This window comes from Neovison vison, chromosome 2, assembly GCF_020171115.1.
Source record: "Neovison vison isolate M4711 chromosome 2, ASM_NN_V1, whole genome shotgun sequence".
NCBI lineage: Eukaryota > Metazoa > Chordata > Mammalia > Carnivora > Mustelidae > Neogale > Neogale vison.
In genome coordinates, this window is record NC_058092.1 from 105,979,262 (window position 1) to 105,995,909 (window position 16,648).

The 16,648-nt window shown below is 44.8% G+C and overlaps 3 protein-coding genes across 4 annotated transcripts; 1 reads left to right on the forward strand and 2 right to left on the reverse strand.

Moving 5' to 3' along the window:
• Positions 1-597: 597 nt before the first annotated feature.
• Positions 598-6,262, reverse strand: PEX11B (peroxisomal biogenesis factor 11 beta). The gene is made up of 4 exons (XM_044239090.1): positions 6,172-6,262; positions 5,243-5,358; positions 4,645-4,846; positions 598-1,796 (listed from the first exon to the last, which is right to left on the reverse strand). Exons 1-4 carry the CDS (start codon positions 6,225-6,227, stop codon positions 1,391-1,393), a joined length of 780 nt encoding a protein of 259 aa, XP_044095025.1. The 5' UTR covers positions 6,228-6,262; the 3' UTR covers positions 598-1,390.
• Positions 6,263-6,743: 481 nt separating this feature from the next.
• On the forward strand, positions 6,744-11,457 carry LOC122900424 (gonadotropin-releasing hormone II receptor-like). The gene is given in 4 exon segments (XM_044239093.1): positions 6,744-7,410; positions 10,137-10,347; positions 10,866-11,263; positions 11,266-11,457. Coding segments are annotated over 4 exon segments (1,284 nt in total). The 5' UTR covers positions 6,744-6,777; the 3' UTR covers positions 11,308-11,457.
• Positions 11,458-11,555: 98 nt separating this feature from the next.
• Positions 11,556-13,305, reverse strand: RBM8A (RNA binding motif protein 8A). Of its 2 annotated transcripts, none has more exons than XM_044239092.1 (6): positions 13,184-13,305; positions 12,846-12,905; positions 12,648-12,722; positions 12,328-12,464; positions 11,879-12,015; positions 11,556-11,780 (listed from the first exon to the last, which is right to left on the reverse strand). In XM_044239092.1, the coding sequence occupies exons 1-6, from the start codon at positions 13,248-13,250 to the stop codon at positions 11,735-11,737; spliced, it is 522 nt and encodes a 173-aa protein (XP_044095027.1). In that variant the 5' UTR covers positions 13,251-13,305; the 3' UTR covers positions 11,556-11,734. The 2 variants fall into 2 exon arrangements, with proteins under 2 accessions (XP_044095027.1, XP_044095026.1); XM_044239091.1 differs by having other exon boundaries at positions 12,648-12,725.
• Positions 13,306-16,648: the final 3,343 nt, after the last annotated feature.

A 16,648-nucleotide genomic window follows, 5' to 3' on the forward strand; every position in this document is an offset into this window, starting at 1 on the left:
CCAAGGGAGTCCCAACATGTTGAACACAGCCAGCCCACAAACCAAACCTTGCCAGTCTCACTTCACTTAGTTCTGTCTGTGACTCAGACTCTGAGGCCTTGTGGCATTATAGCTTTTGGAGGGACTAGAAATTATGAACTGGTGGGGATTGTGGGACCAGTATAATTAGACCCCATATTCCTTTTTTTTTTTTCTTTTCTTTATTTAACGGAGAGAGAGATCACAAGTAGGCAGAGAGGCAGGCAGAGAGAGAGGAGGAAGCAGGTTCCCTGCTGCGCAGAGAGCCCGATGTGGGACTCGATCCCAGGACCCTGAGATCATGACCTGAGCTGAAGGCAGAGGCGTAACCCAATGAGCCACCGAGGCGCCCCTAGACCCCATATTCTTAAGTAGGCTATAAACTTCTAAAGTTGGGACCATGGAGCTTCTTAGCTCTTTGTATCTCTACCTCTTCAGTATTATGCCCTGCATAGTGTAGGTGTTCAAAAAAAGTCTCTGGGTGATGATATTAGTGGCTAATCCCACGGAACACCCATACCACAGTAACAGGAATTAGAGACCTCAGATGACCAGAACACACAGGACCAGACCAGACACTGATGAGCAAACTGATCTTTAATATGCTGACCTGGAAGGCTTGCTCTCCATTGTGGGCATGGCCACAGCTATTTACACAGAAATCACTGTACAATATTTACAGCAAGATGCTAGACATAGCATCCTTCTGGATAGGTGAAGAAGGGGTGACAAGAGGCTAGGGAACAAAGCCCTGAAATAAAAGTGTAAGCAGAAATCTGCAGGTATGAGTAGAGGGAAGGGCCAAGTCATGAGGGAGGCTGGTGAGGTAGACATGAAGGAGTAAGTATCAAACAGTCTCTAGTGCATGAGGGGAGAATCCACTGGGACATAAAGTCTCTAGAATTATGATTTGGTGGCATTTGAAGGGGGTAAAATCTGCCACAAGCAGCCTTTGTGAGGAAAAAGAAGGCAGTTAGAACCTTACAGACATTCTACCTCCCCTACCAAAAAAAGTAATTCTGCTGATCCAATTCCTGGGACAGCAAACTGAGAAGGTGAAAAAAAAATGCAGAGACAGAATCTTAAATAGACTTAAGAAAAACAAAGTAAAAAGGGTCAAGAAAGACATAGACATTGCAATGAAGGAGGAAAAAGCAAAAGCTCCAGAATATCTGAACATTAGAACTATCCCATTGACTTCACAAGTTACCTTTCTTCACCTCACCTTCCCCAAAGCTCCTCCCTCTACCCCCCAAATCTTGGCATTTTAACTTTAACAAAGGAGTAGAATCAGAATGAGGCTGGTACACTGGGGATGATCTTAGACTCTGTCTTACCAATTCAGATCCCCTCCTCATCCTGTACCAGAATATCAGGGCTTGAGTCGTAGCCAAGGGCAGATCAGAGTAAGAATAGACAGGATGGAGGACACAAGGCCACAAAGCCCCACAATCCCAGGGCCACAGCGCCAGAGGCCTAGTTTGTCCAGTGGAATGAAAAGATCACAGGCATTTCTGACCACATCCAGCAGAAGTGGGGGATGACCTCGAAGGACCCGAGCCAAGAGCAGGACTCGGAGCTGAAGCTTGACAGCCAGCTGAGGCAAGCCTCCTCCTGGAGTTCCTGGACTCCCAGGTCCTGCAGTTTCAATTCCTCCTGGGACTCCTCCTCCAGAACCCTTCAGTCGCCGGCTACAAGCTGAAGACTCTTGCTCCATTAGTAGGCGAATCTCATAAGCATCACGGCTCAAATTCATGATGAGGGAAAACAGATAGTACCTGAGATAAACAGGCCAGAAGAGTCAGTAAGGGCACATATAACCACTTGGCATATCAAACAGAAGGCTTAAACATTTTCCCCCCACAGTACAGAGTAAGTACAGAGGAATTATGCATGAGAACACCAGCAGAAAGTGCTACTGTCCACTACCCCAGCTTTCTGTAACTAATCTGTGTTTACATATACCTTAAAATCCTGGCTTAAAGTCAGAAGCATAATCAAATCTTCCAAGAAAACCCTTAAATTTCAGTCGTCCACTTGGCAACCCATTAGCCACACACACATTCAACCTGAACTATAATAATGCAAATGTTTTCAGAGAACAAGCTTCAGCTGTTTCAGAGACCCAGACACATTACAGATCTTTTAAATCCCATTGTTTTGTTAAAACAAACAAACAAACAAAAAAAGTGAGGCCTAAAATGTTAAGCAACTTGCTAAATGTGTAAGATTTATCAATTCCTTAAAAACAGTCTATGTTTGGGGCTCCTGGTTGGCTCAGTCAGTAAAGTTACTCTTCATCTTGAGGTTGTGAGTTTGAGCCCCATGCTGGGTGTAAAGATTACCTAAAAAACTAACAAACAGGGACACATGGATGGCTCAGTTGGTTAAACTTTTGCCCTTGGGTCACCTGGGTGGCTCAGTGGGTTAAGCCTCTGCCTTCAGCTCAGGTCATGATCTCAGGGTCCTGGAATGGAGCCCCGCATCTGGCTCTCTGCTCAGTGGGGAGCCTGCTTCTCACTCTCTCTCTCTGCCTGCCTCTCTGCCTACTTGTGATCTCTGTCAAATAAATAAATAAACTATTAAAAAAAAAAAGTTTGCCCTTGGCTCAGGTCATGACCCCAGCATCCTGGAATGGAGTTCCCCCTCCCCCCAAGCCCCCACCACCTTGCTCAGCAGGGAGCCTGCTTCTCCTTCTCCCTCTACCTGCCACTCCTCTGGCTTGCGTGCTCTGTCTATGACAAATAAATAAGTAAATCTTAAACAAACAAACAAACAAACAGGGACACCTGGGTGGCTCAGTCAGTTAAGTGTCCAACTCTTGGTCTCAGCTTAGGTCTTGATCTAGGTTCAGGCCCTATATTGTGCTCTGTGCTGGGCATGGAGCCTTCTTAAAAAACAAGCAAACGAACCAATGAACAGTTTATGGGTTTTTTTTTTAAGATTTCATTTATTTATTTTAGAGAGAGAGCATGAGTGAGGAGGGGCAGCAGGAGAGGGAGAAAGAATCTGAAGCAGACTCCCATTGAGCACAGAGCCCAAGGTGGGGAGCGAAGGCGGCTCATGAGATCCCACGACCAACCGAACAACCATGAGATCGTGACCTGACCAGAAGCCAAGAGTCCGATGCTCAAATGACTGAGCCACCCAGGCACTCCAATAGTCCATGTTTTTTTAAATCCACTCTGACAATAGTGGTCTGTACTCAATATAATTGTCCTACCTCCAAAACACATCCTGAATCCAATCACATCTCCCACTCACAACCCACCAACACAGTCTCAGCCACAAGCACCTCTTGCTCAAACTACCACTTTAGTCATGTAACTTGTTTCTCCATGGCCACTCTTGCCCCTGCCCCCAACAATCTAATTTCACATAATTAATCACATCATTACCTCCCCTTCTTAAAACTCTCCATGGCTTCCTTCCTATCCCATTTTATTTTTATTTTATTTTCATTTATTTTATTTTTTTAAAGATTTTATTTATTTGACAGATAGATCACAAGTAGGCAGAGAGGCAGGCAGAGAGAAGAAGGGAAGCAGGCTCCCCACTGAGCAGAGACCAGGATGCGGGGCTCGATCCCAGGACTCTGGGATCATGACCTGAGCCGATGGCAGAGGCTTAACCCACTGAGCCACCCAGGCACCCCCCCATCCCATTTTAAATGAAATCTAGGGGCACATGGGAGGCACCTTAGTCTAAGCCAATATCATCTCTTGACCGTATTAAGGCATCTCCTCCTTTTCTGCCCTACTGCAATTCATTTTCCACTACAGCAAGAGATCTTCTTTAAACACAATTTGAATCATGTCACATCCCTGTTCAGAACCCATTGCACTTAGAATAAAATTTAAACAAAGCTAAACCAAAAAATCCTACCATTGCCAAAGAGGCCTGGCATGAATGAACTGGTCCCCTCCACATCTCCAGTTCAAACTTATGTCCTTCACTCAGCACTCTCCATCATGCTGGCTTTCTTTCTATTTCTCTAATTTGACAAAATCTTTCTTGGTTTGAAGCCTTAGAAGGGATATCTTCTGTCTGAGTTCTTCTCTGCTACTGTTTGCTTTGACCAACTTGTATTCTCACCTCAAGTCTGAACTAAAACATTACTTCTCAAAGAGTTCTTCCCTGGCTTTTCAATCCAAATCAGCTCCCTTTGTTATATATCTCATAACACCTGTACATTTCCAAAAATAATTGGTTTGGTAGTTGTCTTAATATGACTCCCCCACTAGACTAGAAACTTAGTGAGAATGGGAACCATATCGGACTCTCTGCTTTATTCTCTAGCCCATAGTAAGTACTTCCTAAATATTTTTAGAATGAAAGAACAAGCAGGCAGTGAGAGGCATAACCTGTGGTATAGATAGAAGCAGATTTAAAGCAATATAATAACTTATCTTGCCCAATCTTAGTCATTCATCAGGGAAGAGCATCTGTCTTCCATCTGTCAACATTCACTATTCTCTGATAGTTTAAAATCTAAATGAAGATTGGAAGCCAAGTGATTAAGATGTGTATATTCTGGAAAGACCCTGAAAGATCATTTGCTCATAAAAGGCAAGTTATGCAGTATGGAAAATACAAAAGTTCTTGTAGGATAAAAGGATATCAAACCTGAATGAACGCTGGGCCCACTTCTCCTGATCCACACGAGGGGCTAGTCCAGATTTTCCAGCCCACAGGACATTGTCACAGGCGAAGTACAAGGCTCGATTGAGGTGACTAACAGTGATGCAGAATCTCAGAACAACATCTGATAAGTGCACAGCTCGTTTGGCTGACTCAAGAGCATCCGCTGAGTTACCCAGGCGTAGAACTTGTGGAGATTAGTAAGGAGAAGCAAGGATTTGGAAGTAGAGACAGAGAGTGAGACACAGAGAAAGAGGAAGCAAGAAGGTGAAAGTCGAGAAGTGATAGAAACAATAATTACAATTTTTTTTTAAAAGAGAAACAGTTCAAAAAATTTTTTTCTTCAAATTTTAATTTGTGTTTCAGTTTGGTTTTCTCCAACTTGCCCCATTCTCTTCCATCCTTCACTAGTCTCTTACCCCTGCTCTCTTATCTCAACCAAGAGGCATGCAGAGGATAAGTGCAGACTTAAATAAGGGGTTAAGAACTGGCAGAGAAGGTCAGGAACAGGAAGGAAGGGCTAAGGGAGAAGCTGGGGATGGAGGAAGTGTTGGAGTAATAAAACAAAAGCATGGTTACTTACGCTTTCTTCCTAGGCTCAGGTGACCCTCCAGTTGTCGAATTTGCTTCTGTAACTCTGGACTGGCCCCATGCTTCTGAAGTGCATGGCCAACAAGGGAGCAGGCATACTGGGCAGCCCTGGAGAAGAGGCCAGGCAAGGTAAGGTGGAGATATCCCTAACCTACCTCTCAAAAATGTCTTCCAAAAGGAAAGTACTGACTTCCCCTTTTCCCCGTTTGCGAACATTCCCTTTCCTCCTCTTTTTGCCCATTTCTTACCGTTTCTCCTTCGGGCCAGGGGAAGGGAAAGGCGTAAGGATAAAAAGGAGCCTAGAAAAGGAGTTGGGGGCATTACTTGGAGTTGAGAAAATAAGAGATTTGACAATGATGAAGTCTGAAGTGGACTGTGAAGGCACCGGGGGGGGGGTCGCCCCATCATAAGCACATCAGTGTGAGTATATACCTGACATATAAGGGAGTGGGGGACAGGTGGAGAGATTATTTTTCAGAGTAGGTTAACTAGGAGGAGGTTTCGGCCCTCTAGCTGAATCGAAACCGGAAGACAAGGAGGAGGCAGAGGAGTTCCCGGATGACAACAGGGTGAAGGGACAAGGGAACTTAGAGCCACTCAGCCCTGGGGGGCAGAGTCCGGCTATTCACCGCGGGGCGAATGCTCCTCACGCCACCACCGCCCAGTGGGTTAAGTGTAGGGTCTTATGTGGACATGGCCACCCTGAGTGGCCTCCCCGCTGGCCCACTCGTGCCTCAGTTTCCCCATCTTTCCGGTGAGCAAAAACGAATCATCTCCTCATGGCCCGCTCAAATCAGCGCCTGGCGGTCCGTCCGGGCCCCCGTAGCCCGAGCTGACCCTTTTTGACCCCCGTAGTATGAACGGACCTCGCTTCACGAGGATCCTCCTCTGTCCCCACCCCCATTCCTATTCGGGCCGCACCTACACAGCCGCTCCCGGGCCTGGCTCTGAGCACTGAAGCGAACCCAGGCGTCCATGACAGCGGCAGCCCCGGCTCCGCAACCCCTCTCCCGCCCCACTTCCCGCCCCTAGTCACGCCTCCTGGACAATCAACGGTGTCTCGCGAGGGACAAACATCGCTAGAAAAGAAAGCGAAGGTGACCGGCTTCGGAATCTAGAACAAGAAGCATGTGTCTCTGGACCAATACCGGCGTGTTTTTTGGTGTGTCTCCGTCAGAGCATACCCTTATCGGATGGCCACTATTTCCTAAGCACAACTCCGGCGGTACATTCGTCTTTAAATATTCAGGACCGGGGCGGGGCTTGCAGTAGGGGCGGGGCGAAAAGGCACCGCAGTATCTCGCCTGCGAGGCTGGGATGGGGTTGTCCCCGGGGTGCTCCCAAACACCCCTAACACACACAAACACACACGCACACATGCGCTGCGGCCGAACCTAGGGCTGTAGGGGCTAAAGAAGTCTATGGATGTAGAAGCCAGCACCAGATCCCTGTTCCCTGCGGGACCCTGGCAGTTGGGCAGGTGACCTCCAGGACACAGATGGAGAGTCTCCAGAGACAGAGGCTTTAATGGACGAAACTCTCAATAACCAGCTTCAGATCCTAATAAGGAGGAGGGCGAAGAATCAGTGGACGAAGCTCACCTCTTCATACCTACACTTAATCATCCCGAACCCCTTTCCCTTCCAGGTCACCATGTCTGCAGGCAATGGCACCCCTCGGGGGTTAGCGGAGGAGGAGGTCTGGGCGGGATCAGAAGTAGAGATAGAGGGCTCAGAGCTGCCCACCTTCTCAGCTGCAGCCAAGGTCCGAGTGGGAGTGACTATTGTGCTATTCATTTCTTCAGCTGGAGGGAACCTGGCTGTCCTGTGGTCAGTGACTCGGCCTCAACCCAGCCGACTCCGTCCCTCTCCTGTACGACGACTTTTTGCCCACTTAGCAGCTGCTGACTTACTAGTCACATTTGTGGTTATGCCTCTAGATGCCATCTGGAATATCACTGTTCAGTGGCTGGCCGGGGACATCGCATGTCGGACACTCATGTTCTTGAAACTAATGGCCATGTATGCTGCAGCTTTCCTGCCTGTGGTCATTGGACTTGACCGTCAGGCAGCCGTACTCCACCCGCTTGGACCTCGCCCAGCTGGAAGGAAACTTCTAGGGACAGCCTGGGGACTTAGTTTCCTGCTTGCCTTGCCCCAGGTGAGTGACTTGTTGGGACCCAAGGCTAGAGGGGACAAGAATCTGGGTAAACAACATGAGCGCTTGCAGTCAAGCGGTGTGCTTGACCACGGTCACCCACTAATCCTCAGAGGGGAGCCTCTGCTGTTTTGCAAATTAAGATCACAGCATGTTAATCTGTATCTCTATTAAGAGCCTTTGTCTTCAAAGTAGTACCCTATCTATGCCTCTGCCTTTAGCTTTGTTTCCCTATGCTTGGCTTTCACCTCTTTGCATCCTCCCAGCTTTTTCAGCAGATTGTTGCAGAAAACTGTAGGGATGAAACATGTATGTGGGTCTATAAAGAAGACAGTGAAGTCAGGGGCTTTGGGTAAAACTCTGTGGTAGTCACTCATCCACTCAAAAAATAATGTACATCACCCCTAGACACACTCTAATGCTCTATCAAGGACTGAGCAGTGAAGAGCTGCATTCAGGAAACTCAGACTAGCGCAGAAGGCATATTAGTGTGTAATTATGCAGTCCAGCATTATACTAAAGGTAACCATAGAAACTAAAGAACAATGAGGATGTCTGATGCACTCTTGGACAGTCGGGGAAAACTTCTCAAAGACATTACAACTGATTTTTTATTTTATTAAAATGAGAGGCTTTAGACAAGTTAAAGCAGGAGGAATGCTGGGGAGGGTGGAAGGTAGAGGAATTCAAAGTGGTTGTAGCTAAAGTTGAGGGCTAGAAAATGGGTGAGTAATGGGCCTGGATGGGAAGGAAAAGCCAGGTTACAGATATTAAGCTTGTACTTTTTCCTGAGGACAGTGGAGAGAGACTAAGGTAAAAGGTAGAGAGTGACGTATCAGATTTGTATTTTTTACTTTAGCTTTATCGTGAAAACTGGAAAGAAAACAGAGCATCTGAACTTGAGTACAGTTCTCACATCTTGTGTATTGATAATGAACTAGAAATATAGAAAAAAAGGAAATATGAAGCAATTCCTTTAAGACCAAAAATCAAAACCACATCACCCTCTGGGGGAAGTAGTAGAGCAGCATCTTCGGAGACCAGAACTAGGATTTTCTACCTAGAAGGAACTCTGGAATAATGCATTATAGAATCATATTTAAAATTTGATCCCTGGGCACCTGGGTGGCTCAGTGGGTTAAAGCCTCTGCCTTCGGCTCAGGTCATGATCTCAGGGTCCTGAGATCGAGTCCTGCATCGGACTCTCTGCTAAGCAGGGAGCCTGCTTCCTCCTCTCTCTCTGCCGGCCTCTCTGCCTACTTGTGATCTCTGTCTGTCAAATAAGTAAATAAAATCTCTTAAAAAAAAAAGTTGTTTATATGAAGCAAATTTTAGATGTGGACTGGGAGGTAGAAGCCTATTTCTGTTGAATTGTTTTACTTTGTTTTTTTTCTGGGTTGAGGCTCTACTACTAACTAGCTGTATGACTTTGCTAAATCACTTGAAACCTATTGGCCACAAGATATTGGATAGAGTTTCATCCTTTGTTACATTCTGACAACTGTAATCTCCATTTGCTTCAATGGCAAACTGATAACATTATGATACATGTGCAAAAGATGGTATTTTTGGTTCCAAATTAGCATCCTCTTGTATAAATTCTGTATTACCCATATGTTCTATTTAAAATATTAATCCTACCTTCCAGGACCAATATGTCAATAAAAAACCCTTTTCTTAAGTGTGGTGAGGAAGTACTGGAAAAGTCAGAAATTATCTTTGAAGGCTCAAGTTTCTAAGTATCACAAGTGGTTGAAAGGAAGCTTTATATAATAGGTGGTAAACTGCATATAATAGGGGGAAGGAGAGGCAGAAGTAGGGCTACAGACCAAACTCTAAGTCCAGAAGCCTTGCTTATTTTTAAACCCCTTTTCACAATCTGTCAGATGTATATAGGCACAGTACAAAACAAAACCAACCAATCAAAAAACTTACAAATATATGGACTCAAGATGGGAAGGGGAAAAACCATTCCCCAGCTAGCTCAGAGTAAGCTGACCTTAACCCCCAGCCATTCAGTTGTCTGTGGCTACTATTCACCTTTCCTAAAAGTCCCTCATTGCTGAAATCACTTTCCCAAATGCCTTAAATCTGGGAATCCGAGACCACTAAGCTTGCCTTTTATCAAACTAATAGTGACTCAATCTGCCTTATCTGAACCAAGGTGTTAGCCCTGAAGCTCTTAACTGAAAAATACTCTTTAGGACTCAAACCAAAAACTCAGCAATTTACCAAAAAGGGGGAGGGGCAGCCAACAGCATTTGGAAAATGTTAAATTTTATTTCTTAACATTGTTTCACTCATATAATTATTGTACATAAGACTATCACTAAAGGTCACTTCAGAGTGGCTGCAAAATGGCCTGAAATTTTAGCAGCACCCATTTTATACAAAATTTCTTTTTCCACAGAATTAGACACATCAAAAAAAAAAAAATCACTTCAGCTAAAAATGTTGGTGAGGTGGTAAAAATTTTACAAAGTGCAATGTTAGAACAGTACTTGCGAAGGCAAGATTCTTTAAGTCCTGGGATTTAACAAACTTAATGATTAGCTCCGTAGCCTAAAAGGAAAATGGATTCTCAAGTTTTTAACCTTTTAAATATGGCACTATAGATGAACTCAGCACTACCCAGCTCTGCAGAGAACTGAGGATGAACTGGGAAAGTAGGACTAGTGTGAGAAGGATGAAGGGGGACCACTTCTAATAGTCCTCAAACTCCACTCCAGCTGTTCCTGTTCCACACCGTCCGCCGAGCTGGTCCAGTCCCCTTTACTCAGTGTGTCACCAAAGGCAGCTTCAAGGCTCGATGGCAAGAGATCACCTATAACCTCTTCACCTTCTTCTGCCTCTTTCTGCTGCCGCTGACTGCCATGACCATCTGCTATAGCCGCATTGTCCTCAGTGTGTCTAGTCCCCGGACAAAGAAGGGGAACCACGGTGAGACTCCAATCCCCAGGCCCTAATCCATACCCTAAGAACTATTGCCTCTAGCTTCATTTACTGATTTGATAGTTTTCTATCAAACCAGAAGTGACATCGTAACCATCCCTTTAGCATCTGATGCTGCAAGTATTTTCTAAACGCCTTCAATTCTAACCAGCCTCTAGCCACCCTCCATTGTTGAGTTAGCTGGGCAAGGATTAAGGAGAAAGGTGATCAGTATTTTCTTTAGTCTTAGATACTATCAAGTCTTCCGGGTAGTCTCAGTAGCTTCCTAACACCACACCCCAATCAAAACCTTTCCTCCAGCATGTCTGTCATAATCCCTGGGGGAGAAGAGGGGAGCGTTTAGTCCCAATCTGGGAAGGGAAGAGGATGTGTAACATTACCTCCTACTTGCTACATTCTCTTCCTTGTATCAGGAGAACTCCAGTTCACCATCCCTGCCTGTTCATCCTACACTCAATTCAGAAGCTAAATGGTTCTGAATTTGAGTATGTTTTCTAAATTCCCAGCCCCTGCCGGCGAATTTGTCCTCCGTCGCTCTTTAGACAATTGCTCCCGTGTTCGTCTGCGGGCCTTGCGACTGGCCCTACTCGTCTTGGTGACTTTCATCCTCTGCTGGACACCTTATTACCTGCTGGGCCTGTGGTACTGGTTCTCTCCCACCATGCTAACTGAAGTCCCCCCAAGCCTCAGCCACATCCTTTTCCTTTTTGGCCTCCTCAATGCTCCTCTGGATCCTCTCCTCTATGGGGCCTTTACCCTTGGCTGCCGAAGAAGGCACGAAGAAGTCAGTACAGACTCTTCCAGGGAAAAAGGTTCTGAGAGAATGCCCCAACAGGAGATTCAAGCCCTTAGAAAGCTGCAAGTACAAACAAATATGGCAGCAGGAAGGACAGGAGAAACAAAAGAGACATTCCTATAACATCCATCAGCACGGTACAGAGTATATAGGAACAAAATAACTATGCTTTAATATCACAAGGACACATCACTTCCACCCCTGCTCTCTTAGCTTCCAAGAAAAAGAAGTACTGAGCAGTGTCTCTACTTTGATCCTAGCTAAGACTTGAGACTATATTTAATGTAGAAATTCACACAGAACTGAGGCCCTAGAAGCATCTTCACAGTGACCTATACTGCCTTACTGTCAATAGTGCTTCGGAACTTGCAATGTTAGAAGAGGAAAGTAATTTTAAATGTACAAAACAAAAATGGGACATTTATTCATAACTCAAAAAAAATCAAAAACCCAAACCACTAAGCAAGTAGGGTAAGAGATTAAATATAAACATGGTGAGTTCCATCCCAGCCCTATTTCTCCAAGGCTGCATGGTCAAACAGAATATCTGGAGAGAACATCTGGACAACAGAGGACCTGTCAGCGCCGCCTCCGGTCTGGACTCCTGCTGCGTCTTCGGCCACCTCTAGGAAAAAGGAAGGGCCCATCAGAGAACACAATACAACGTCCTTATTCTGTTTTGCTCATGATCCCTTCACCAAGATTTTGCCCTCTCCACTTTACCTCCTCTTGCCCTTAGGTGGACCCCGAACAAAACACCAGTCCACACTGATCGGCTGTCCCATCAAATCCTGGCCATTGAGTCCCTCCATAGCAGCCTGGGCCTCCTTGTATGTTTCATACTCAACTAGAGTATACCCCTGGGACAAGAGAAAAGACAGAGATCAAAACCCTCATATTCCACCAAACACCACCTAAGCATCTTCTTCCTCAAATCTAAACTCATACCCAAATACAAAATTCTGTACCTTTCAAACAACAAATATACCTCATATATCCTTATTGTATATACAAAATGTCTGCTTCCGTCTCTTTGCTATGTCTGACAAAATCAATTTTCAATCTCATTTTATTTCAACTGTGCTCTTGGCCAATCACAGCAAACATGGGAGAATTATCAATGCTGTCTAAAGTTATGGGGAAGAGAAGCAATAGGGTATCACTTAGGATACCTTCAGGTATCCTGTACGCCTGTCCAGGTTGAGGTGGATGTTTTTTATTTCCCCATACTCTGCAAATTTGTCATGGATGTCTTCTTCAGTGGCTTCCTCATGGACTCCAGTGACAAAGAGAATCCAGCCTTCAACAGCTGTTGGGAAAGGGAGGGAGGTTTGAGCACAAGAGAAAAACTTCAAGCAAGATCACAGGAGGGGGATAAGAGGGGATTCCTGAGATTGGTTAAGGTATATCCGACCCCATTCCTACTGGGCTTTATTTCATTGGTCCATAATTCACTACAAACACAGATCCCTACAGGCTCCATTTTACTTACAGCGTTGTGGTCCAGGTTCATCACCATCCTGCTCCACGCTGTCATAATCCTCACGCATCCGCGCTCGAGACCCTTCTTCTATAGGGAACATACAAGAGATCACCAGAAACCCATTCTCCCACTGTTCCCCATGAGTCTGAACGGGGACTCCAAAACTCGTATCTGTCGCCATTCTAGACCCATTTTCCCCACACTCACCGGAGCCAAAGCCGCGGCCCTTCCGTTTCTTCGCCTTTTCTTTTAGTTTGTGGATGCTCTCTGGAGCCCCAGAAGTAAAAGAATGTGTAACAAAAATAACAGGTATTTGTAACAATAGTCTCTTTAGGGACAGATCTGAAAGCAGCCCCACACCACCTTCAGTCCCATTCCCTTCCCGGTCCCGCCCCCATTCCTCCCGAAGGGGGCGCACTCTCTAATCCAACCGAAACCCGGTTCCCCGACTCCCATCCTCCCTGCCGGGAAAGGGAATTATTTTTCTATTAACTCCCTTCTCTCGCACCTTCCCCGCTTCCCGCAGCCGCCTCCACTGTCCTCACCGTCCCCATCCTCATCCATGGCGAAATCCTCGCCCCCAGCCTCATGAAGATCCAGCACGTCCGCCATCTTGCCTGCCTTCTTACTCTCCCCAGGCCGCTCAGACACTAGGCACCTCGGGAAACTGTCGCGGAGGGGAAAGGTCGCTGGTTAAGTTGCCCAATCCAAAGCTAATTCTGAGTTCCGCCCCCGGCGCGGTAAAAATACGCAAATGAAGGCGGGCCTAGTTCGGGAAGATACCGGAAGTGTTCCTGTAGCCATCTTGAGTAGGTGGTGACCTGAATCAAACAGCGCTCTAAGGGACAGCTAGCGGGTAGGTGTAGGCAACGGTTTCCTACTGATTAGGGCAGCCGAGGAGAAATATTATTGACAGCGAGGCACTGCCTAATTCCTTTATTAGAAGATTGTTTTCTGTCTCCTTGGACTTAATACTAGGAAATGGAACTTGAAGAATCGTCTTTCGCTCTCAAAAAGTCTAGACCCGTATGCTGTTCTGAGGAGTAGCTGGACCTGTGATGTAACATTTTTAAAATAGTTCAGTCAGCAATGGTGGCTCAAAAAGCTGCTTCTGGTTGGTGCAGCACCGAATGTCTCTCTCAAGGAAACTAACAGACCTGGTTGTCCATGAACTAGGATTGGTGAGGCGGGTATAAGCTGCTGCTGCAGCTTTTTTTTTTTTTTTTTTCTTCTTTTAAGATAAACTCTCAAACTCTTCCCACTCTAAGGACCTATTTTATATTTTTAGCCAGAGGCTTCCATTAAGGTTAAACAATAACTTTGTTGTTTAACCCTTAAACAGTCCCTGCTCCCCTTCCCCCAGGGGACTTAAAAACAAGTCCCGGAAACCAGCTCCAGGTAACAAAGCCCAAGTACAAGGGTGGGTCAGGCCAGGCGGAGGTATTCAATAAGTGGGGGCGCATACTGTCTTCTAGCTACCTAGGTGATGGGCTAGTTTCCATGGCTACTGAGGGGAGAATTGTAATTCAATTAGCCACCTGTGTGTGGCCAGGCCCAACCACATGGCCTTTGCTCTATACAAGTTAGTCTGGAAAGCAGGGAGGGGTTGTCCTCTGTAAGGGGCATCCCTGACCGGGCTGTTTGATGGTTGGTCTGATTCTTGATGCTTGGCCCGAAATAAAGCTTTGCTTGACCTTCGCTTTGTATCAGTCTCCCTTCTTTAGTCACGGATCCATTATTGGGGTACCCATTTTGGGGGGGAACCTAACACCCACCACCTATGGAAATTAAGGGGGAAAAAATCATAGCTGTAAACAAAATAGGGACTTGAGTATCTTCGGGAATAGTGCAGGTATTTCATGTTAAAAACCTAGGAGTTTTTTGCCTAAGAGGCCAAACCCATATTGCCCCCAAATTCTGCAGTCCTGATGTAGGCCTTCAATGATAGTGGACTGCACATTCACTTACTTATTAATTTTTTAATCAAACAATTATAATGTGTATATCTAATAGAAGGTGCTGGCAATAGAGGGAAAATAATTACATTATTAACAATCATTTTATCTATATTATGAGAGTGATAATTGCTGTCATAAAATTGTTATGGCAGTATAAAGGAAGTTTATAATAACTGGGAATAAGAAGGCTTCCATTTGAACTGGGCCTTTTAGACTGGGTAGTTTAACAGGCGAAGCACTTGTACTGAGGCTAGGAGACACTAACCCATTCTCCACAATAGGCAGTGTGATCCTTGAAAAAATCAGCTGGTCACATCCCTACCAAAAACATTTTCTTATTTTTGCACTTGGAATAAAATTCAAACACCACCTGCTCTGCCTCTTTACAACAACTTCCATCACCAAATTCCCTCTCATTAAGTTCTCCCTACATTTTCCCTCAATTATGTTGTCTCTCCCATCTCAGGACTTCTAGAACTTCCTGTTCCTGATGCTCTTGCTCCAGCTCTTCACATGGCTCATTCAACCTCATCCTTTAGGTCTCCCCAAAATACTACCAGAATCGAAGGGCTCTCTACTTTATTATCTGTCACTGTGTTTATTTTCTTCACAGAGCTTAAATGCTGATCTAATTAACCTTGTTTACTTTCTATCTTGTTTATTATTGATTTCCCATTAGAGTGTAATCCTTATGGCAGACATTCTTATGATATCCTTAACAGTTTAGACCAGTGTCTGGCTCACAGACATTTGATACATACTTATTGAAGGAACAGATCCCAGAATGGCAAGAAATTCTGTTTTCCTGGTGGTGTATGGTTAGGAGATAAAGCTGAAAGTACAGGTTGGGGCCAAAATGTATGCCATGCTAAGAATTTTGGAATTCTATCCTGCAGGCAATAATTTCTCAACTTCAAGTATTTGAGTGCTCATGATTTTTCTCAATCACAGATAGTCCCCCATGCTGTTCCTTGATTAGTATTTTTCCTTAAGTAGACTGACTTGTTAATTAAGTAGACTGACTTGTTCATACTGAATTTAAATATCACTGGCATAAATGTAAAATCTGTATTTTTTTCTATGACAGTTTCAGATTAGACTATAACTAAATAAAAATGAAAAATGTGGGTGTCTGGGTGGCTAAGTCAGTTAAGGGTCTTCCTTTCAGGCTCCCTGCACAGCAGGGAGTCTGCTTCTCCCTCTGCCCCTACCTCCTACTGGTGATCTCTCATGCTTTCTCTCTTTCTCAAATAAATAATTTTTTTTTAAATTTTAAAATTAAAAATATTTGCCCATCTACCACCTAAAATTGTCTCAATACCAAGGGTTCACATATGAAACTTTGGGGAATGCTGCTAAAGAAAAAAAAAAAAAAAGATAGCTAAGTGATGGTTTAACCAAGTTAGTGGTACAGTACTAAGTATTTTAGAAAGAAATCTAGCAATAGTGTGGAGGATGTAAAGAATGAAGATGGAGGCTAGTTAAGAAGCTATTGCAGTGCTCCAGCCCAGAAATGATAAATGACTGAAAGGCAGTGGATATGGACAAGACAGATTAAGAAGTTTATGTAGGGAGTGCCTGGGTGGCTCAGCCAGTTAAGTGTCTGGCTCAGGTCATGATCTCAGGGTCCTGGGATGAAGCCCTGGGTCAGGCTCTGCACTTGGCAGGGAGTCTGCTTGAGGATTCTCTCTCTCTCTCTCTTTGCTCCTCACCCTGCTTGCATTCTCTCTCTTTTAAAAAAATAAATAAAACTTTTTCTTTTTTTAGTTTATATAGGAGGTAAACTCAATAATGACTGATTAGATCATGGTAGGGAAAAGTCAAGTATGGACCTAAGATTCCAGCTTAGATAGACAGGTAGACAATAATCCTAATAACAGATTTGGGGAGGCAAGGAGGAGCATGTGTAGAAATAGCTTTTATTTTGAATATGAGTTCAAAGAGCTTGTGTCCTAAATTCAGGTAGTGATGTCCAGTGTATGTAAATGCATATGTAAAAGCTGGAAAGGGTGAAAGAAATAGATTTAAGAATGGTGTGTATTATAGAGTTGA

Coding starts and splice junctions, on each gene's coding strand:
- PEX11B (XM_044239090.1), bottom strand. CDS start 6,227: ATGGACGCCTGGGTTCGCTTCAGTGCTCAGAGCCAGGCCCGGGAGCGG. Junction 5,359..6,171: donor GCCCGGGAGCGGCTGTGTAG/GTGCGGCCCGAA, acceptor CCTCTTCTCCAG/GGCTGCCCAGTATGCCTGCT. Junction 4,847..5,242: donor CCTGAGCCTAGGAAGAAAGC/GTAAGTAACCAT, acceptor AATCTCCACAAG/TTCTACGCCTGGGTAACTCA.
- RBM8A (XM_044239091.1), bottom strand. CDS start 13,250: ATGGCGGACGTGCTGGATCTTCATGAGGCTGGGGGCGAGGATTTCGCC. Junction 12,726..12,845: donor GGGCCGCGGCTTTGGCTCCG/GTGAGTGTGGGG, acceptor TGTTCCCTATAG/AAGAAGGGTCTCGAGCGCGG. Junction 12,016..12,327: donor GGCGTACAGGATACCTGAAG/GTATCCTAAGTG, acceptor CTCTTGTCCCAG/GGGTATACTCTAGTTGAGTA.